Genomic DNA, 22,341 nt, shown 5'->3' on the forward strand with positions numbered 1-22,341 from the left:
TGTCTTGCTTTCTCCTTCTCAACCCTAGTAAAAACACTTGCGCTCAGGACCCCATATTTCATCTGTTCAGCCACAAAAAACTACAACCTAGAAGCTAAGATGTCAACATTTGCAGTTGTGTGCAGAACATGGTTCGGCAGCAAGCCAGCAAACCTAAGACAATTGAATTGACTCTATATCTACAATAATCACGATTTTCCTTTTCAGTTGATTAAATTTGTTATATCTTGTAGTGGTACTTATGCAAGGCACATAAATGCCACCTCCTGGCTACTTTTACACTGTCTTTCTGTTTTTTGTGTCTTATTTTTGTAATTGAACCCTACCGAATTGGATAAATGAAACGATATTTATGAAAAGAATGTTTAAAATATCAGGTAGAAGGGAGATGGTCTTTCCATTTCAGCTCTGCCAAAGAGGAAAAATCCAAGTCACTGTCATTAAGATGAACTGGCTCAGCGCAACTAACCCCCCCAAAAGAACCCCCCTAATTTATGTGGTCAAACCGACCTACCTTTGATATATTTGCTAATATTACCACATTTTCCTCTATACCTACCCGCACCCATCTTTAATTAGAAGCCTTCTTGTTTAGGGTGCTTCAATTAACATCATATGTATACTTGTTAGTTAAGTAAATTATTTCGATGCTAAAACAGTAAAAATTCATGCAGCCTGTTGTTAATTACATCCCCAAGTACAGTTAAGTGGAATAGGATTTTTTCTCTTTCGGAGGGGAAGGGGAGAGGGTTCCTATGTCAAATACATCAAGATTGCAATTGTTTTATAAACGTGCCTAGTTGTATGCATCTACCCTTTTCCAAGTTCATAAATGGTGTTTGCTCCTTGAAAGGAGCAGCTGGAAACACCAGAAAACAGCCCCTTCCCACTCCTCCCTACCCATCATGGAATGGAAGTGGCCCAACGTGGTCCCTTTCTCACACTCTGCACCTTTCTTTGTTTATTTTTATTTTTATTTTCACAGCGCTTTACTTGCCAGGTTTACGTAAACCAGAATTAGATTCACCTCTCATTTTCACTTTTATTTATTTTTTTTTTAAATTGTTAGTGCAGCTCAGGATACTGGCAATAAGTATCAACTTCAATGTGGGCATCAATGATTCTGATCTGACCTTGTGTTGGGGGGTGCAAATCTTTGGGTATATTTTTCCCAACGTTCCCCAAAACTCTCCATCTCCCTGAATTGATGGAAACTTTTTTCCCCCTCACTTCTTCAGTTTTCAACCCTTTCCCATCTTTTTTGGCTTTCCTCTTGTCCTTTGTATGATCCACAACAATGTAATTAGGGTTTACACATTTGTAAATTGGGAAAGAAGTGATTCAAGAGAAACCCATTTTTTCTTCCTTAATACACATGCTTAGTAAGTGAATAATGACTTGAAATATTTGCAGAATTTTCCCAAGAGTATGGGGACCAAATGTCTATTTTGCATGGGTTAATCTGATTTTGTTGATCCTAAAGAAGGAATTAAGGATAAATACAAGTGAGGGGGTGGGGACATAAAACACAAAAGATAAGGGTATATTTCACTGACAATGTACTTAAAACATAATTTTGTACCTGACAAAACAACACCTGTGGTGCCAAGTTTTGTATAATCTAATTTGGGTCATGCTAGCCTGACCTATTGCCTCTTGCTATCCCTACCCCCCTCCAAGCAAATAAGATAGAAGGCTTTTCATTATCCATTCTCAAAATGCATTTTACAAATGAATTTAGTACTTCACATTTAAAATTATTGTAAACAAGCTAAATTAAATATTTATTAACACATTAATGATTACTTAACGATTCAATTAATGTTAAATGTGATTAAAATTAGTAGTAGAACTTTAACAAATACCATCTTTAAGATAATTGACAATGTTTCTGATAATAATCTTAAGAAATCTCCATAGAAAGGTTCTTAGTTAGACTTAAAATGAAGAACTAATGAAGAATGACTTTTGAATGATTTTTCTACTAAACTATATGAAATTTATTCATTAAAAGATTATTTCAATTAAAAAAGATAAAAATAGAGATGTCTCACTTGATATCCCTTTCATAATTTTATATCATGTATCTCATAAATTTTTTATGGTCGGATTTAAAATTTAAGGTTTGAACTTATGATTTGAGTTTAAAGTTTAGAGTGTAAGGATTTTAGTTAATAATATAAGATTGGACATATGATGTAAAATTATGAAAATAATATCAAATGAAACATTAAAAAAAGTAAGGATTTGCATTCAATATTTATAGTACTAATATCTTTTAAGGGAAAAAAATTAAGAATTATCATGACAAATTTTTTATCTTATATATATTAAAAAATCAAGAATCCCTCCCATAAAGTCCTATGGGTATCAAAGGGCAAAGTAATATGCAATAATGATAAATAAATATAAAAGTAATATTTTACATAATAATAATAATAAAATTAAATGATGAGTAGTAATTGTTTGATATGATATGATCTTAACCATACCTTAGTCAGACTCAAAGGTTGCATAAGTCAATGCCAAATATTGAAACTTTTATTGACAATTTCCATTTTCTCTCTCCTCTCTCTGGCCCCACCCATTTTGTCTGAAATTCCACACACCACCAATCGCATGTTACCACATGGACTTCCTCACTATTCGACCTGGCACTCTCGCTTCTAGCGCGTGTCTCTGGCCTTGGTCCTCTAATCAACCGTTCAAGCATCACCGGATATTATAATTTGAGAGATAACAAGAAACCAAAAATACGTTTTTTATTTGATGCTATATATTATATATTATAAAAATTTAAAGAAAATTATGAATATTGGACCAATCAATTCAATTTAAGTAGTATTAATAAATTATTTTTTTTTGAATTTATTATTGCATATTGCTTTCGTCAACAAAATTCTATGATCAATAAATAAATTTGATTGGTGTTGTGATAGTACAAATGTTGGAAAGGAAAGTTGGTCAAAGTTGTTTTGGCTTAATATTAAATGATTTTATGGTGACTTATATCCTTTAAATGCTAATAATTCAATCAAATTTATAGCCATTAATTACCACAGATGATGATCTTCCTAATCTAATATTAAACCATATAGATGTAGTCAAACAATAAAATTGCTTAGTATTTTTCAAGTAGCTAAAAGATAAAGTTTCCTTCACAATTTACCATGTACTAGGTGAGCTCTTGGTTCATAATTTATTCATTGGACAAGGAAAATGAATATATTAATGATGGAGGCGCGTGTCGAGCACAGGCATAAAGCAGGCAATGGGGGTTAAACACAACTAAAACAACTCCCAAAGTCCCCACCAAAACATTTCTTACCAAACCGAAAATTGAAGTACCAAAAACCATCTCGCCTTCGCATCTAAATCTCTTCAGTCTCTCCCCTCTTTCCTCCTCCGTTTCCCTTCTTCAACCCCTTTCCGTCCCAAGATCAAAAGACGCCCTCAAAAAAAAAAAAAAAAGAAGGAAAGAAACAAAGCTAAATGGAAACCTCTCCAAGGCCGAGCCCAAACCCGAATTTCCTTGCATCTCCCAAGAGCCACAGTCCCAACAGCAGCACCAGCAGCACAAGCAGCAGCAACAACACCAACCCACCGCCGCCAACTCCGCCAGCTCAACAGCCTAAGCCATCACCAGATGCGAATCCGCCAATCCGTACCCGACAACTTTCGTCCAAGCCGACACTTCCTCTTTTAAACAAGTCGTCCAGATGCTCACGGGATCCTCCGAGACCGCCAAGCTTGCTTCATCCACCAAACCAAACACCTCCGCTCAATCCGACCCTAGCCCGAAAACCCACATCCCTCCCATCAAATCCATCCCAAAAACAAGCAAAATTCTGGGTTCAGGCTGTACGAGCGAAGGAGCTCTCTCAAGAACCTCAAGATCAACCCGTTGAACCCGGTTTTTGGCTCCAACAATTCCGGCTTTTCGCCTCGCAAACCTGAAATACTCTCCCCTAGCATTCTGGACTTCCCTTCTTTGGCTCTTAGCCCTGTTACTCCCTTAATACCAGACCCGTTTGACCGATCTGGACCTGGAAATTACACGAATTGTTTTAACAATAATGCGAAACTAGACAAGGAAGCTGAAGAGAAGGCAATTAAAGAGAAGGGTTTTTATTTGCATCCATCACCGGCATCTACGCCGCGAGATTCGGAGCCTAGGCTTCTCCCTCTTTTTCCAGTTACTTCACCTAGAGTTTCAGGTTCTTCTACTTCTTCTTGAAATAAAAAGAATCATTTTTAGTTTTTTTGTTTTTGCTTTTTTTCTTTTATGCTGCTGTTGTTGTAAGATTTTTATATATTGTTGGGGCAGTGAAGATGGGGAATCGGAAAGGAAGGGAAAAACAAGAGATAAGATTTGTAATGTTGGATATTTTGAGAGGAATGAAGAGAAAATCTTTGCTTCAATTGTAAAATTTTATGCTTGTTTGACTTTTATTTTCCCTCTTTGTTATGTTTGTATGCTAGGAAATTTGAGCTAAGAACAATAAGAAAATAAGCTTAGTGAATTAAGGAATTAAACTTTGGTATTTTGAGAAATTATGGTGCTTTTTGTAGAGGTTAATTTATATGGATGACTGTGAATTGAAGGGGAGAATCAGTGGTTTTTACTCCCTCTGGTAATTCTTTTTCTATCAATAAATACAAAAGATAAGTGACTGGGAGTCTGGGATCCCAATCAGTTCTAGTGCCTTTTTTAAGACATTAATAAACATTGTAAGAAGTGCAGATGAACAGAGAGAGAGAAAGAGAGAGGAACTGGAATGGGAAAAGTTTTGTTTGTATCAAATGGCAAAAGCAACTTTGAGGCTAGCTGTCAAAGAAAGAGTAGATAATTGGGCAAGGAATCTTGACTCTTTTGTTTTGTTTTTCCTTTGTGAGGGAAAAAAAAAAGATGCCAACGGAGGCAGGCAATTTCTGTGTGTTTTTCTTTTTTAAAAAAGAGAAAATTCTAACTTTTTATGCACTCTTGATTGCCTTATTTATTGATTGTTAGTACATCTACTGTTTCTACTTCCTCAAACTGTGGTCTAGGCTGTTTAATGCAACAATTTATAGTCTACTATCTTGACCTTATGGGTAGATCCACCATAAGGGGTCATTATAGAAAAAATGTCACCATTGGATATGAAATGGGCCCCATTCAATCTTGCCATCTGATGCAACTTTTTAATACTGAAAAATTTTAAAAGTTACTTATGATTTTTGGTCATAGGGGTTGTCTGTTGATATATATATATACATAAGTGTAGTGGGCTCTATTCTATAAGAAAAGTAGTAATAAATCTAGTGGACTTGATGACCAATTTGGTACCATTTCAGCCACACAAGGGTATTTTATTAGGACAGTGAATTCTAGGTCCCACTTGGATAAGGGCTGGAAGGAAAGAGAAAGCAAGCAATGACCCCTTTTTCTTTTTCTTGGCGTTGCCTGAGTAAGAGGGGTACTTTAATATACAAGGAAACTTTGAATTGTTGCAAAAGCAATCATGCAAAGTTAGTTCTTCTTTCTTTGAATCTTGCACTTAAACATTGTTTTAAGTCCCTACTTTTTGACTCAAAAGAGACCAAACTGTAGTGAATGGAGACATGAGAAAGTGCAGGTGGGAGGGGAAGTGGGACTCGTGATGATGAAAGGCAAGAAAGAGGAGAAAAAAAAAAAAAAGAAAGAGAAAGATCTGTGATTAAAATGGGAAAGCCAGAAAACATGGGCTGTGGTCACCTCTTACATTTGTTTTGTTTTGTCTTCCTTTGTTTGTTTGTGTGAATATATATTGGTTTGTAGACTGTGTAGCCCTGTGGTTGGTGGGTCATTTATTGGCAATTTTGAAACTTCCATGTGCACTGTTTTGAGACTCTTTACCTAATTATCAGATCAGGTCCTCTTCTCCCCTTCACTGTGAAAAAGGCCAACCCATTGTTTACACATGGCGGGCCCTCAGCTCATCCATCAAACCCATCTTTCTTCCCGTAAAATCTGTTCATCCAACATACCATAACCTTGATTCATAGCATTTGACAGTGTGTATCACTCTGTTGGGATGTATGTTGATGAGAGTGTAAGAATCATCAAAGAATTCCCATTTGCAAACGAATAATTGAGATGAACCGTTAAAGTCTTGTTAAAATAGATTTTAATGATTCAAATCGAATATGGTGTCATAGCCATTGAAAGTTGCTTTGCGGCCATTGCAGCATCACTGCTGAATGCTGAAGCTGATCAAATTCATGTTGCACATTGTTTTATTTATGGATGACGTGTAAAGAAGCTTTTACAAAAAACAAATGTCGTGGTTGAAACTTGGAAACCTGAAAGATGCCATTACCGTCCATAGAAGAAGGAAATGAGCAAAAATGGCACCACGCGTTTATTCCCACTATCAAAGATGATAAGGATACGTAAGGCTTCACATTCCCTGGACAGAAAAAAAAAAAAATCTTCCTGAGAATTTTGTTTAAATCCTCGTAGGATTAACCTTTGTTAACACCCAAAAGATATAAAAGAAAGATAAGAACTAGGTTACCTATGAATTGACAAGTTAACAAGTTGACAAACAGACAGGGTGGGAGGTACTAAAAACTTAACAATACAAATATTACAAAATGTTAAAGACTTTGAAAGGGGCGTACAAGAGGACAGGAGTGAGTGAGTGTAATGGGATGAAGACACTGGGTAGATAAAAGAGGACCCAAAAAGCATAATTTGATTGGAAAGATTGTTTGGCAACTGCGATTGGGACAATCTGAATTATTGACCAAACCCCTGGAATTGCCTCTGAAGTTATACGTCTGTCTCTTGCTTGGATGCTTGTGTGGCCGCAAAGTCTAACCCGAAATTTGAGGTCTGATCCCTCCTCCTCGTGTTGCTGACGTACTGCTCTGCTAGGCTCCTTTCCTTTTTCATTTTAGATATAAATATTCCATGGAAAAAAAGATTTACACGCAGATCTTATTCTTATTCTAGTAAGAATAAGAAGAAACATCAAGTTTTTGGGTATCAGGTGGCTGCAAAATTGCACCCTGACAATCAATTCATTCCATTAGTGATCTTCAAGCTATACAATGAAAAAGTTGAGACTTCCTCTCTGAAATTTGTTTCATTAACAAGCAATTAAGTTCAGTCAAAGGAATGATCTTTCTGAAATGGAGCAGGTCACCCTGATTTGCAAGCCTTCCACCTTTTGTCAGCAGAGTATTTTAACGTCTACTATATATATATAGTCAATAACATGTTTATATGCAGAATTCTTACGTATAAAAGAAATTGTATTTAAAGTTATAATCATTCAAACATTGAGAGTGATATATATCTTTAATTAAACAATACTGCAACTATTACATATTCATCTAGGCTTAAATAATGATTATCATTAGAAGGAAAACATGGACGTAGAGGGAAAAACCTACCAAGCTCTCATTAGATTTGGAATACTACAGTATTATTTTATTCTAGCCTTCATTTCCTTTGTTTTTTTAATTTCCTCCAGAAAATACATATTTAAAATAATTAATAAAGAATTAGTGCAAATTACAAAAGCAAGAACACCTTGACCCCCTTTTGCACTACCCTTTTAACACATATGGAACATATATTTATGACCAAAAACAAGCCAAAATACAAATGATAACTTTGTTTAACAAGAAAGAATTAGTTAAGAAGAAGAAGAAGGGAATTTAGAGGAGGAAATATTGCAAGCTCGATGACTCGAGAAATTTTGTTTTTGGGGGTTTCTCTCTCTCGGGTGAACTTTCTCTTCAACTAGTGTACCTATAGCAATGGGTAATGGCGCTGCAACCACGGTTGTAAGGGTTAGCTCTTTTCTTGTTCTGACAGTTGTAGTAGGAGTTTCCACGACGGTTGCATGGGACTGAGTTGGCCTTAAGGGCACCGTAGCTAATGTATCTTTTCTGAGCAAGTTGGCGACGATTTATCTCGGAATCCATCAATGTCTCGGTGAGATCTTCAACATCACACTGTCCGTCAATGCATGAACTTAGTTCGTCGTTGCCAAAATGGGTGAGACCCCAGCTGGCCTCGTGAAACGTGGTGGACTCGGCCACCATTGCCAAGGCCAAGAGAAGGAAGACCAGCCAGACCTTGGAACCCATTTCGGGAACGTTGGAAAAGAAGAAAACAAAATGCTAACTTTCTGAACGAAAGAAAAGTTGGAAGAGAGAGAGACAGAGACAGAGACAGAGAGGGTTGTAATGCCTACGCCCTGCCCTTCCTGATAAAGGAGGGGAAGAGAAAGATATAGAACGAATGCGGGATGACTGTGAGCTTCTTTGGCATAAAAAAAGAGCAAAGACGGGGGAAATTTAGAGGGTGGGATTAGTGGTTCATAATTTTGTTGATTTAAAGCTCATTTTTTGAGGGTGCCCGTTTCTTGCGCCCTGTTTTTCTCTTGGTCTCCGGGTGATGTTCTTTTTTGGGGTGTTTTGCCATATAAAACCTAGCTGTTTCTTCAACTGCCAATGCCTGTAATTGGAATGTTAAAACCATCATAGTCATTCAAGCTCCCTAATTGGCTAACCTCAATGGGTGGCTGCCAAGAACAAATTGAAACAGAGGATGGAATTGGAGGCACCCTAGAAATATATGGTTCACAAAACTTATGCTAAGGTTATGTTCATCTGTTTATTATAACTATTTTCTAATGAATATCAAAAACAAGCTTAGAATCATAGGTTTCTAAGCAATAGAGTCTGCAAAAACCTGATGAGAAGGTTAGAACTATTGACTAATTTTTGCCTGTATTCTGCATTCAGAGCCTGATTTTGTACATAAGGGGCGCTCATCCATGGGCCTGGTGGCATGACATGGTTTTCCATTTGATCCAAGGGCTGCCTAAATCTTATGACAAATTGGGCTAAGTTAGTGATGGACAAAGAACCTGAGCCCAAGAGGTAATACCGGCTGGTTTGGGACAAGCCCAATCATCGCTGTAGTAATTGGGTTTCAGTTAAGCTGATATTGTTGCCGCAACGTAACCTAGAAAGGACGGTTTTCTCGAGCACAATATTCTTACCTTGGCTACCACATGACTTCCCTCACCTGAAGTCTCCTCTCCCACTTTGGCAGGGAAAACCCAAACTAGTAGTAAAGTACAAGGCAGAGTGACTAGACCTTGGTAAGGATTGTCTAAGAATCCTGAGACTTGGAGGAGCCACTACTTGACCAATATTTGTTAAGAAAATTAGTAAAAAAGTTGCCTTCAAGCAAAGTTTGCTGAAGTTCTAGACTTGAACTCATCACCTTTCTACACTCCAATAAGTCTATTTGTACATGTAATTTTAGATGTCGACTTATTACGAAGATAAATAAAAATTTAAAAGGAAGAACTACTCTTTACTTTTAAGTCAAAAATATTTAAAAATGATAATATTATCTTCACAACTTGGGTTTTTAACAATGTTCATTTGCTTACCAAAAAAGGGGGAACTGAATTATTATGCTCGTTTTTGGTAAAAAAATTTACCCAAATGGATTAGTCAAATTGCCATGATCGGATGTCGACCATAACATAAACCAACAACTCCAGGCCGCATGCTTGCAACACCGCGAGTAGCACTACTCCATGGCCATGGCACTGGCCCATGGGCGAGGTGTACAAGTATTTCATTTTGTTGAGAAAATATAAAAGAACTAAAGGTAAAACCATAGCCCAAACTATTTTGGGGTTGTGCTTATTGCTTTAGTCGCAATAGCTTCATAGCTTTCCCAAGGATGACATGTACACCCTATCAAGGCAAATATCTATCTAATAGGAAGATGATGATGAAGTTCCAGATATTTCATTTCAGATTTCAAACAATTATCTTTCTGCTCCAATTGAAAATTAAATGCGATGGGACCCCAAACATGCCAATCATTCAAAGCAGGAAGCAATTAGATATTATCGAGGAACTATCTCGAGTTTAGTTTCCAAGTTAGGGAACTGATGACTCGTCACAACAAGGAACAAAAAAAAATCCGTAGCAGAAGTGTGAATGGTGAAGTTACAAGTGAAATCAGGAACATACATGGGGTAGTCCCCACGTTTACCAGCGAGATTATTGTCAATCCTGATCATAATCAATCTCCTCGATGGCAATCTTTTAGCTCAAATCTAATTCGTATTAGGGGTTGAGACACACTGGAGGTGGAATTTTCTTGACAGGGAGCAATCAATGAGCTTTGAATGTGGCTTGAAAGCTTGCAAACCAGCAACCTAACCACAACTACGTAGACCCAAGTCCAAGTGCATTTTTTATTTGGTTGATCCATTGCACCCTTGTTCTCTTTACCATTGTCTAAATCAGGGCGGAGATAGAACATCTTTTAAAAGAGAGTCAAACAGAAAAAACTATTAAATAGTTAAAGAAAATTTTATATATAATTTAATTATTATTTATTTAAAAAATTTAAATTAAATTTAAAATATGTTAGATATATAAAAAATATTCATTAACAGTAATAATAATGTCATTTATATATATTACTAAATGTAACTATAAAAAGAATTTTTCTCACCCTTTAAGCGTAAGAGTGGAAGAAAATATAATTTTTAAAACTTAAATAAATTACTTATTTCCTTTGTATGTTAAAGTGCTTCTTTAATTTTTTATTTTTCTCTTAAATTTATAATTAACATATTGAGTTATTGGATTAAACTATTAAGATATAATATATTATAATAACCTATTAGATTAAATTGTTAAGATATAATATGTTATGATAAACTTACATTTATATTAAAACTTAATGATTTTGAATTAGTAAACTCACTTTTATTTTTTTTTAAAACTTGGTAGACTTAACATATTAGTTTAGAATTTATTTATTAAGCTTAACTAACAATATGCTAACCATAATAACTCTAATTTTATTAAACAGTTTGAAGAATAAAACTAATTATTAAATAAAAAATTATTTTGAGAGTCATTAAAAATATATATAATAAATAAAATTGTATTGAAAGAAATAAAATTATTTTATTCAATCAATTTGTATGTATATTTTTGTTAATTAAAATTTACATTATATATGCTAGAATGTATTAGTTATTTTGAGTAAAAAATGATATATTGATGAAATTTTAAGTAGCAATACAACACTGCGACTTATATTTGATAATTACATAATAATTTATTTATTTTTAAAAATTAAAATTATAAAAATTAAATTCATATAATAGTAAAAAAAGAAAAATATAACAAATAGAAGATAGAATTTATATATGATATAATAAAAAAAATAATCGATGGTTTGTAGAAGTTTGTGAAAAAAAATTTATAAATATTTAGAATATATGAGTAAATAGATTATAAATAAATAAATAAAAATAATAACATAAATTGAAACAAGAAATTTTAAAAAAAATTTAAAATTGAGTCATGAAATTATTTTTTATTTATATTAATTATTGAATAAAATTATTTTAAGAAGCCAATAAAAAATATAAAAAAAAATTTTAAATTTTTGGAACGTCACTCATGAGTCATGACCCTTCCATCTTATAAGGAGGCTCCGCCGCTGGTCTAAATGGCTTCTCCTGAGGACAAAATACAGAACAAAAATGATCCTACCAATTCTTTAATTGGATGTAATTTGTAAGTCCTGTGAAACGTTGCGGCATGAATCGTCAGGCGAAACCAAACAGTTTGACCATGCAAGTTGTTTGAATCCTATTATTTTTTTTTTCTAGCAATTTGTGATATCAATGGTGATTCGATGGCATAAATTGGTAGTCTCAGCAGGACACATGAGGCATCTATGGGCTAAAGACCGTGCGTGCACGACATTCACATTGCGGGGTCTTTAAATTCTTCCTTATCCATGAGGGTTTGAACATTGATGGGTAGACCTTGACTAAGCGTTAAAGCACATTTATTCTACTATTGTTTTCACAGCCAATGGCTCTCTTCTCAGGCTGGCAAAACCCAACCGCCCCTTTTTCATGATTTCACACCTTATCCACAAAAACAAAACCCCAATTCTTCTAAAGCAAACTTATTTGATGATGTATTTTTAGAGAGTACACATTTTTAGTTCAATTACTTGATTTATTAGCATGATATGAAGTTTAATTTTTCAAGGAATGTCTCTCCTGGGGAAGAACTTTTAGAGTCTTTGCAGCGTTTTTCAAAGTATATACATTCTCAAAGATGATGTCTTCTTTGTTAAATTCATGTTTTTGCCTTTCCCAAAATTTGTTCGTACATGAGTTGGCACATTTCATTGTGGGCGAGTTGAATTTTGGTTCTTTCTTTTAAGGATTTATTCACATTTGTCCACAGGCACATCATATTCAGTGACTTTGTTTGCCTTGGGAAGTCACAAGGGAGACCCCTCCCCCATTCACCCACCAGGCACCAGCTACTTCACCATGAGCAGTTGTGAGGGTAAAGCCCCCACACCATTAATTTAATGTAAGACGAAAGCTAATCCAAGGTTAATGTAATCAATGTAGTAATTGGATAAACCTTGTAGTAATCATGCTACTGAAAACGATGATGGTGCTATTATTCTTATAAAAAGTTCTAATGGAAATTCTAAGACAAGAAAAAAGATGGGGTTAGCTTGGATTGCAAGGGATACTCTTCATTTAGTCAAGAGAAACAGATGATGATGATGATATGAGTAACTTTTATTTATTCCTATCTTTAAAGATTTTATATTCAGTGATGACTAGTTACTCCTTGTAAGAATTGGGAAGGAAAAAAAAAGCAACAAAATTTAAAACAAAAAAAAAATCATAAATATTGGGGGTCAGATAGTCTTTCCCCGAGTCTCATCATCAGCCACCTTTTACTTTGTCTGTTTCACAACTGAGTAGTACAGGTGGCTGACCTCTTCTTGCAGCTGCCAATCCCCGCGCTTCTCTCTCTGTCTTTCTCTTTCCCTTCCATATGGGTACTTTTGCTTGGTTAGTTTGGTCATAGTTTCTTCTCTAAACATTGGCAGTAAATTGCTATGTTTCATGAGGTTTGGTTGTTGATGCGTTTTTCTTTTGTCTCTCTGTGCTTCTCCCCCCGTGTTCCCTGGTGCTGGTTTCTCATTTCCAGGTATGATATTGTTTGTTTGTAGTCCTTGAAAAAGATCTCAGCTCTTTTGCTTTGATCATCTCTTGGTTGCTTACTTTGATGTGGGTTCTTTTACTGTTGCCGGCCTTGTTCGTCTTCTTGTTCTTGTTCTTGTTTTCTGCTAAAAATTTCATGTTTTGTATAGCAGAAGTGAGTCTTTACTCTGTCGGCTGACGAGTATTTCTCAGATTTCATTTCGTGTGGGTTTTGTTTGCTTTAAATCCTCAGGGAATTTCTGTAATTCTCTTTAGTTAAATGTTATGGTTTTTCTTATGGCTAGTAAACAAGAAGTTTTATGCTTTTAAAGCCGAAAACTTTGGGGCATCTGTTGAGCAATTCTCACCTCTGAACATACAATACTTGTTTCATGGTGATGATGATGTTCATTTTCTGGATGTATATCTGCTTGAAAAAAGTTAATTGTTGCCTTTCCTTTTCTCTTTTTCCCCGCTGATGATAGTGACTGGGAAATTTGGTTGAATTTTAGAGGAATTAGTACTTTTGGATTTGGTTTTTCTTGTGGCATCAAGTTCACTCCATTATTGTGATCTTATCTAAAATTTCTGCTTAAGGTGTCAAATTCACTCAAAGTACTATTTGAATCAAACTTTTTACTGTTCTAATTGTGCTTGTGCTAAAATAATGGTTCATCGATGTCAAGGGCATTTGGATGCTTTTGCAGATGAAGTCCTTTACTCTTATTTTCCATAAGTGAGTTGTAAATTGAAACATATAAGGGGAAAAAGAAGCAAAGAATTGCTTTCAATAGCAATTTACTTTCTGATATGTATGTTAGCATTTTAGTAGACAAGAATATGCAACTAGTAAGTTAAAATCTTGGTCTAAGGAGCCCAATTTTTTTACAAATCCACAGTTTTCCAGTGTAAGAAGTATTATAAAAGAGACGTAGGTTTGCGGCATTTGTGGCTCATTTGGAAAGAAGGATTTGTGATTGCAGATATGAATTTGATTTGTTGAGTAGTGGGATGACTATAGAAAATGTACTGAAATTGGTAAAGGTTCAATGTATTATGGATTTGAGATATGGTTGGTGTATGAATTTGAGAAATAAAAAATTCTGCTTGGGATTTCATAAACAACAATTTAGAAAACCCAATGATTCATGGACTTAAAAACCATATTGTTTTGAGTTCCATACAACCAATATGGGCTGCTGGCAGTCCAAATTCTTCTAATTGCTAGGGAGCTAATCTTTATGCTGTCTGTTTTGCTGATGTACTAACCTGGTTTGGAATTAATAACTATTCATGTTAGTTAAATCTTGTACAATTACGTTGTAGACTCCCCAAGACTTGAATATTATACTCCCAGTTAGGACTAATACTTTAAATTTAAATGCAAGTTTTGGAGATACTATAAAAAGTGCAAGTCAATATTCTTTATTTTCTCTATAAAATTGCCCATTCGTCGTTGTTTCTTCATCTTCTTTGTCTCTCCTCTTTTTTCTCATTTTTAACTACCAACATTATCAACTGACAGGTCAAGGATGCTATAAATATTTGTGTACAGTCGATGAGATAAAAGGATATTGAAGAAGTGTCCCAGCTATAATCATGAGTACTACTTTAATTGTTCCCCCGAAAGATCAGAAAGAGAAGGCAAACTTCCTTCTTGAGGTACATCTTTGTAGCTACAATTTCATGTGATCTTCTTTTTTGATACAAATCCCTCTTGTTTCAATTAGTTTTAGACTCTTGAAATCATGTTGTTTTTAGGTTGCTAAGACAGAAAAGCAGTTATGGGCATTAATCCATTCCAAAGGTTTATTGCACTCTGATGTTCGGGACTTGTACCATAAAGTCTGTTTAAGTTATGAGAGTTTCATTTTGAGCGATCAAGAACTGACAGAACTTCAAGATGTTGAATATTCACTGTGGAAGCTACACTATAAGCACATTGATGAGTTTCGCAAAAGAACAAAAAGAAGTTCTGCTAATTCAGAGAGTGCAACATCTGCAATGGCCCCAAGTTGTGCCGATGACAAGCATGTACAAGGGTTTAAGTCATTTCTGCTAAAAGCCACTGAATTTTACAAAAATTTGATTGTGAAAATCAGAAGTCATTATGGGCTTCCAGAAGAATCTTCCTTCTATAAAAGTGGTGGCAGCGCTGCTTCTGTTGACCCAAAGAAATTACAGAAATGTCACTTTTTGTGTCATCGTTTTTTAGTTTGTCTTGGGGATCTTGCTAGATATATGGAACAATATGACAAATCTGGTGCCCAGAAGCATAACTGGTCAGTTGCAGCCACCTACTACTTGGAATCTACCACAATTTGGCCAGATAGTGGGAACCCCCAAAATCAGGTAATTTTATGTATTTTTCTTATTTTCTCTATTGATATATCTCAATGAACGTGGTAGTCTGTGCCAATAATATAGAACTGAGTTGCATTTGTGATGTTTGATTTCATGATTTCTTCGTATATAACCCATCATGTTCACCCTTAGTTGGCAGTATTGGCAACGTATGTTGGTGATGAGTTTCTTGCTCTATACCACTGCATAAGAAGTTTAGCTGTAAAAGAACCTTTCCCTGATGCCCAGAACAACCTCATTTTACTTTTTGAAAGGGTAAGACTTATTCTATATGCTCATTTCATGCCAGCTTCTGGTATCCAAATATTGCATTTCCTAATGCTTGTTGCGGTTTTGCAGAACAGGTCAAGTCATTTGCATTCTCTTTCAAGTGAGGCCCAATTTGATTTCTTAAAACCATCTGAAAGAAGCGATGCCTTGGTCAAATCACGATCAAGTAGGGATATTTCAGACTGCTGTCTGTTGAAGGGTGAACACGATCACTCTGCAGAAATGAATTTCTGGCCACTTCTTATCAGAACACTAAGTTTCTTCTTCTTAAAATCCAGGTAATCCTTTAATCACTAATGAACAGAATTAGTTTGTTTCAGATGTAATTATGTTATTTTAAGGATAAGGTATTGAGTTGTCTGGTGTTTATATTCCATTTTAAATCAAGTTCTCATTTTCTTGGCTACTTTATAATTTGAGGCAGTTTGGAGGACTTCCCTTGTGCTTTTGCATCTACCATGAGAGAGTTGGATATGATGATGGCTTTAGATGATATAAAACTAAGAGTCATGTTGGAATCCTATCAGCTTATGGATTCGGCTAGAACAGGTCCTTTCCGTGCTCTTCAAGCTGTTTCCATTTTCATTTTTGTCTTCCATTATCTAATTAATAGCCCAGAAATTAAGGGGTCAAAAGATGGAAAGAATAAGCAACATTTTGAGAAGATACAAGCGGCATTGACTGCTACATTCATTTTCATGGGACGTCTAGTTGATAAATGTTTGAAGCCAACTCTTTTGGACTCTTGTCCACTTCTACCCACTGTACTTGTTTTTGTGGAGTGGCTGGTGAGCATGCTTGATGAAGTCAAAGCATATGGGGTGGATGACAAAACTACAAGCTCTATATCTTATTTCTTTGATGCTTTTATTGACCTCTTGAAGCAGTTCAATGTTAGTGTTGGAGTTTTGTCCCATGAAAGAACTGCACTGTGGGAAGATTATGAGTTGAGGGGCTTTGCACCATTAGTTCAAATACATGTTTCATTAGATTTCTCAACTAACTGGGATCGCATAGAGAGTTATGAGAGTGGGATTGAATGCCGTATTCAGCGTATTATCAATGCTGCAATGAAGATTGCTGACAGATCAAATGGTTCTTATAAGTGGATCACCTATGATAGCTCTGGAAGGAAATTCTATGTGAAAGATACAAATGTAGTGCCTGAGAGACCAGAATCAGGGAAAGTAGAGTCTACCAGTTCTGATGTAAATGTCAAAGGGGTGCATCAGCATATTGATGAAGCCACAAAGGAGTGCAGGACACAAATTGCCAATGAAAATGAAAGCAACCATGCTATGAATAGTAAATCTTTTGCTATGGAAGAGGAAGAAGTAATTCTTTTCAAGCCTCTTACAAGATTTAATTCAGCCCCTCTCTATGGTTTAAGTAACAATGCAAAAGACCCTGCATCTCCAAAACAGATGGAGGAAAATGTTCCTTCTGATGAATGTTTGCGCCGTGCTACATCACTACTTATAGCCCAAAACCAGGCCCATGGTGATGCTTCAGATTTTCATTCTGACATTTCTAATTTCAGTCGCAGCAAGCCATTCAAGCAGCAGGAGCCTTTTGTAAAAGATACTACAGCCTTTTCATTTTCAGAAGTCCCCGTCTCTGCCGGGCCTCCTTCTCTTAGTGCTTGGGTTCTAAATAGGGGAAGTTTAAGCAGTACTGAAAAGGGGAGAAATGATATGAGTAGACAGGGGTTGAGCCCTATCGATGAAATAGCTACTCTATCCCTGAGTGGTCTCTATATCCGGCAAACTGAGGATTCTGTCACTTCTTCAAGATCTGAAGGTTCAACCTACCATTACTCACCTCCTCTGTATTCAGCTCCGGTGCCTTCTGCCCCTTTATTGCCTGATGATGCTTTTTGGTATAATGGTACTCAATCTAGTATTTCTGAGGTGAAGGGCTCAGGGTACATTAGTAAAGCAGGGAATTTCTACGATGCATCAAGGGTAGGTGGCTACCCCAATTGGTCTCCTGATGGGGAACTTAATTATGGTTCCGCTATTCCAGGTTTCATGGATAAATACCCTCCATTTAGTGGGATGACTTCTTCGGAATGGCTTCGTCAATACAGAGAAAGTCTCAATCTTGAACGGGCCAACAACCATGTGCGTCCTATCAACTTTTTTGCCCCTGGGAACCCCAGGAACTTCCCCACTCCTGATGCTTCCCGCTTTGGCCTTTTTGATCAGTATGGAGTTCCTTCTGTTTCAAATCCAACAATTCATACGGAGAGTCCAATAGTGCATCCAGGATTTCCCCTTGCTTATGGTGTGGATGATCAGAGAAGGGAGAAGCTGTTTCATGGTTACCAGAGGCCAAGCCCTTATGGCTGTGGTGCCGTGACTGAACTTAGAGACGAGCCACAGCCACTGTTGCAGTATCTAAAGGAGAGAGAATGGCTACTCCAGCAGGATCCAACTCTGAGAAATCCGACCTATATGGGAAAATAAAACTTGCAAATCAAACAGATGATAAAAGCTTGTATCAGGGCTTCAGTACAGCATTACCCCTAGGACTTAGATGTCAGTTTAAACAAGTTGATAATTGTTCATGCATGTACATATCGACAGAGATTGACAATATGTATAATTTAGCCAGAAGTTCAAGTGTGAAGAATTGTCCAGCTTGTCCACAAGCCGTACAGATTTAGGATGATTTTATAATAATATAATGTTCGCTTACTGACCAGAAATGTTTCTCCTCTCAATATACTTTACTAGATTTTATGTGTACTCGAAGAAAATTGGTCCAGAATCGCATCAAATAAGGCGGCCAAAGCCAAGCTACCATATTATTTTTACTATTATTTTCTGGATGAATAAATTACGAAGGCTTTTAACATCTAAAATATCTAATTCTGGATTTTCAGATTGTATCAAAAGCCATGAAAGTGGAGAGATTGCTCACTTTCCATAGGGTGGAAAAAAAAATATAATTCCGTTGCCGGGGATCGAACCCGGGTCTCCTGGGTGAAAGCCAGACATCCTAGCCACTGGACGACAACGGAATTTTTATTCTAAATCCATGTTAAACTTATATATCGATTTTTCAAGAGAGCTAGCAGTTTCACCGGCAGCCCTTATTAAAGCCTCCGCCTTTTTGCTTCTTGGGTCTCAAACTCAAGATCTAAAGATTCTAAACTAAACTCAAATGGAGAAGAAACAGTCAACAGAACGAGATATATCATCTGCCCAAGCAGTTTTACTTGGAGCTTTAGCTCCTGGTGTCAACGTCCGTTCAATTCCTTCTCAAAGATTCTGCCTTTTTCTTTCCTGTGTACATATACAAACATACATACATATATATATATATATATATATATATATATATATATATATACACACACACATATAATTTGCAGGCATATTTATGTAGTACTCATATAAGTTCTGATTTTTTGTTGTTTTGTGTTTCAGGGTCCCACATGGAATACACTGAAAACAGCGTTTTTGATGTTGGGTCTTTGCCTGGCGGTTATGTTCGGTTTAGCATTCTCCTCTAGCGACTCTACCATGATTCTTCATGTTGCCTTCCTTGTTCTCATCACCATCACCCTCTTTTTACTTCTTGACTGGTACTATTTCTTAATTCTAAGCTAGAACCCCATTCTTATTTGACCCAAGTTTCATTGTTTTTGGTTTAGTTGGACATTGATTTATGTTTTCTGGTTCCATTAATTTTCGGATGCTTTGTGTTATTCATGGTTTGATCATTTTTTTAAAAAAACTATGGGATAGTTATAATCACTGGGCAATTTCGTTAATATGCGTATTCTTTCGTCTTGAGCTAGGCATATAGATGCTTTATCTTTTGCTAGATTGTTCTCATTGGATCAAAGAGTATACTTATTAAGCTATATTGGACTGTCAAAGGAATTTGTATTATAATTATCATGACTCCCTCAGACTTTAACGGTTTGGCATTTTAGCTCTTGTCATATATCCTAAGCTGTTAAGCAGCAATTGAATGATTTTTTTTTAATTATTTTCTGATTTTTTCTCTGAAAGGAACTGGTTTTGTAATATGTTTGCTGCAATCTAAGCAATGCCACCTAGTGAAATTTTGGGTGTATTCTCACAGACAGGATGAATATTGTGGCTTACACCAGAAGAGCTTGCTCTTGTCATATATTCTGTTACATCAGGTGGCAGTTAGGATTGAACCTGCAATTGCACCACTGCCCTGTTCTTATGCCCCATAGCATGGTTTAATAGCAAGGGTAAGCTGGGAGTGCTGAATTTTGTTTAAATCATGTTCTGAAGTGTCACTTGCTACATGCATGCTTTAGTTGTTCCCAGTTTGAGAACAACAAAGTGGAGGGAGAATGCAGAGGTGATTGTTTTATCCTATGATGATTTCTATGATTGCAAGTCATCGGGTGCATAGGGATTTGGCCTTTGTTACAGGAACAGGGTCTGAGGCTGCATAATTGAATCTCTAATCTTCTATAGTTGGAAGCTGTTACTTTGCAGACACCCTGAATTAGTATGATTGGATTTCTTATGCAGGTTTCTTGAACAGACTGGTTTGGTTTCTGTTGAACGTCAAATGCAAGAGATGGACTTGGTACCAAATGATCGTCGGAGATAATCAATAAGAAGCAAGAAAACAGAATTAACAATTTTCATTTTTTTTTCTTAACATTTATGTAGCATTTACAAGTGAAAATTTCATCAACAAAGGAGGAACAGAGACAAGATGATAAATGAGAGGCATTCCTACAGAGGAAATGAGAAGAAAACGTTGAGGGAACAGCGAGCAAATCATGGTACTTCCTCCACTTGCTCCTGGAACCGCATCAGAGACACCCTCATTAGTCGCTCTTTGGCTCCTTCTCCTTGTGTTTGCTCTTCTTGCTCTTGATGAAGCAGAAGCATGAGCAGCAAGGGAGCTGAAGCAAAAACTTCATATTTCATGTGTTGATGGTTCAAATGTTTGCAGAAAACCAATGTCTATATCGAGCTCCATCCTGGGTTTATTATTATTATTTTATTCTCATATTCATTTCTGTTCTTGGATGCTATTCGTATTCCTCATTGTTACAGATAAAAAGATGCCTAACTTCACAATGACTTATTCACAGCCATTGCATGTCTTCTGCTCTTTTGTGCGGAAATGTTACCATATACATATATCTTGCAAAAGAATTAAAAAGGCCATGCTTTTGTGTTCTATTCCTTGGCGAAAACAAGCTTTAGGTTTTGGTAAGGAATAAGCTGCTGCAACTTGCAATGTTAATGTGCAAGGCAGAATCTTATAGGTGGTTCTGACCTCTAGGAAACTGGTTCATCCCATTCCATCCAAAGATGGGACAGGATTAACTTTAAATCATTTGATTTTTAAAAGTTTAAATTCAAATTATTAGTAATAATTAACTTGGACACTTATAAAAATCTTAACATTTACATTCTTATCTGATGAAAGATGATATCATAAAAGCCAAAATCATTTTAATGGATGTTTGTGATCAAAGTAATGATAGATAAAATAATAGGTTTTTTTGGACTCCTCTAACGGCCTAGTAATGTAAGTAGCATTTAATATTGGAATATTTCAATATGGTCATTTAATCAATTACGGTAAGTATTATGCTTTGTTAACATAATAGTTTAAAAATTTTTTGAACTATTCAAAAAAATTTTAAATAAATTTTTATTTTTTTATTTCACTGAATCGATTTTTTATAATTTTATTTAAAGTCAAAAAAATTTTTAATAATGATGTTTAACTAATAATAATTTTATACCTACGCAACGCTTACATAACATTCATGTGAATTGTTAAAATACAATGAGATTATATCATCATGATACATAAATATGACATATAATCATCAATTATAATATATTAGCATATCGCATCATGTAGTATAAATGATAAATGATAATTTAGTTAATCAATCATAAATAATAAGAGATTATTTAATTCAAAATAAAAATATAAAAACTTGATTGAATAAAAAAATTATTAAATTTTCATATATAATTTAATTTTTTTTAGATATTATGTCTTTTTTTAAAAAAAAATTAATGAGTGCTTTTCTCTAAAAACAACTTTTTGTTTATACATAGTAATCAACATAATTCTTGTGTTTTTGGTAAAAAATATTATCCCAAAATAAAATAAAAAAGATGAAAATAGAGATTTTTTTTTGAGAAAATAAACTAAGAAATATAATAAATATTGATTATTGAAATCTAAATTGTTTCCTTTGACTGCTTGCACAATGCATTGGCCTTGGACAACACTTTGCCAAAAGCTTCCTTCTTCACTAAAAACTCTCTAATTTTACCATAAATAGAAAAGAAATCATTAATAAGGCTTCCAATTAAGCTTCTTTATTACATGGGGGAAAATCTGTTCCAATTAAAGTCTAGTCCCTTCCATTTCAACTGTATCAAATGAATAAAACCAAAAAAAGAATCACAAAATTGGAAAAAACAAACAAGAAATAATAAAAACCATTATTGCCAAAAGGATTTAAAGGGTCCACCACACGATTTCCTTGAGACCACCATGGCCTACACATGAACAAATGAAAAGAAACCTTACTGTCTCTCTCTCTCTTATAGAAAAAGCCAAATTTGTTTGTTAGTGGCCAACTCCTTTTCATTCAATTTTGCTTCTGTTTTGC

General features: G+C 35.3%; 4 protein-coding genes and 1 non-coding gene across 7 annotated transcripts; 3 read left to right on the forward strand and 2 right to left on the reverse strand.

Annotated features, from left to right (window-relative positions):
• Positions 1–3,318: 3,318 nt before the first annotated feature.
• Positions 3,319–4,422, forward strand: LOC110424108 (VQ motif-containing protein). Its single transcript, XM_089784834.1, is given in 3 exon segments — positions 3,319–3,637; positions 3,640–3,825; positions 3,828–4,422. Coding segments are annotated over 3 exon segments (741 nt in total). The 5' UTR covers positions 3,319–3,492; the 3' UTR covers positions 4,238–4,422.
• A 3,162-nt stretch (positions 4,423–7,584) lies between these two features.
• On the reverse strand, positions 7,585–8,295 carry RALFL4 (ralf-like 4). Its single transcript, XM_021439138.1, has one exon. It carries the CDS (start codon positions 8,122–8,124, stop codon positions 7,771–7,773), a length of 354 nt encoding a protein of 117 aa, XP_021294813.1. The 5' UTR covers positions 8,125–8,295; the 3' UTR covers positions 7,585–7,770.
• Positions 8,296–12,763: 4,468 nt separating this feature from the next.
• On the forward strand, positions 12,764–18,548 carry LOC110423869 (Telomerase activating protein Est1). 2 transcript variants are annotated; one of them, XM_021438276.2, is made up of 6 exons: positions 12,764–13,062; positions 14,581–14,717; positions 14,817–15,407; positions 15,552–15,674; positions 15,759–15,967; positions 16,114–18,548. In XM_021438276.2, exons 2-6 carry the CDS (start codon positions 14,655–14,657, stop codon positions 18,155–18,157), a joined length of 3,030 nt encoding a protein of 1,009 aa, XP_021293951.1. In that variant the 5' UTR covers positions 12,764–13,062; positions 14,581–14,654; the 3' UTR covers positions 18,158–18,548. The 2 variants fall into 2 exon arrangements, with proteins under 2 accessions (XP_021293951.1, XP_021293952.1); XM_021438277.2 differs by having other exon boundaries at positions 12,765–12,923.
• Positions 18,549–18,642: 94 nt separating this feature from the next.
• Positions 18,643–18,714, reverse strand: TRNAE-UUC (transfer RNA glutamic acid (anticodon UUC)). The gene has a single exon. It is a non-coding gene; the product is annotated as a tRNA-Glu (tRNA).
• A 105-nt stretch (positions 18,715–18,819) lies between these two features.
• LOC110423870 (uncharacterized) lies at positions 18,820–20,705 on the forward strand. Of its 2 annotated transcripts, XM_089784927.1 has the most exons (4): positions 18,820–18,938; positions 19,124–19,281; positions 19,852–19,926; positions 20,216–20,705. In XM_089784927.1, the coding sequence occupies exons 1-3, from the start codon at positions 18,858–18,860 to the stop codon at positions 19,916–19,918; spliced, it is 306 nt and encodes a 101-aa protein (XP_089641053.1). In that variant the 5' UTR covers positions 18,820–18,857; the 3' UTR covers positions 19,919–19,926; positions 20,216–20,705. The 2 variants fall into 2 exon arrangements, with proteins under 2 accessions (XP_089641053.1, XP_021293953.1); XM_021438278.2 differs by lacking the exon at positions 19,852–19,926.
• Positions 20,706–22,341: the final 1,636 nt, after the last annotated feature.

This window comes from Theobroma umbraticum, unplaced genomic scaffold (genome assembly GCF_002168275.2).
Source record: "Theobroma umbraticum cultivar Fairchild unplaced genomic scaffold, ASM216827v3 scaffold_204.0, whole genome shotgun sequence".
In the NCBI taxonomy this organism is placed as follows: domain Eukaryota; kingdom Viridiplantae; phylum Streptophyta; class Magnoliopsida; order Malvales; family Malvaceae; genus Theobroma; species Theobroma umbraticum.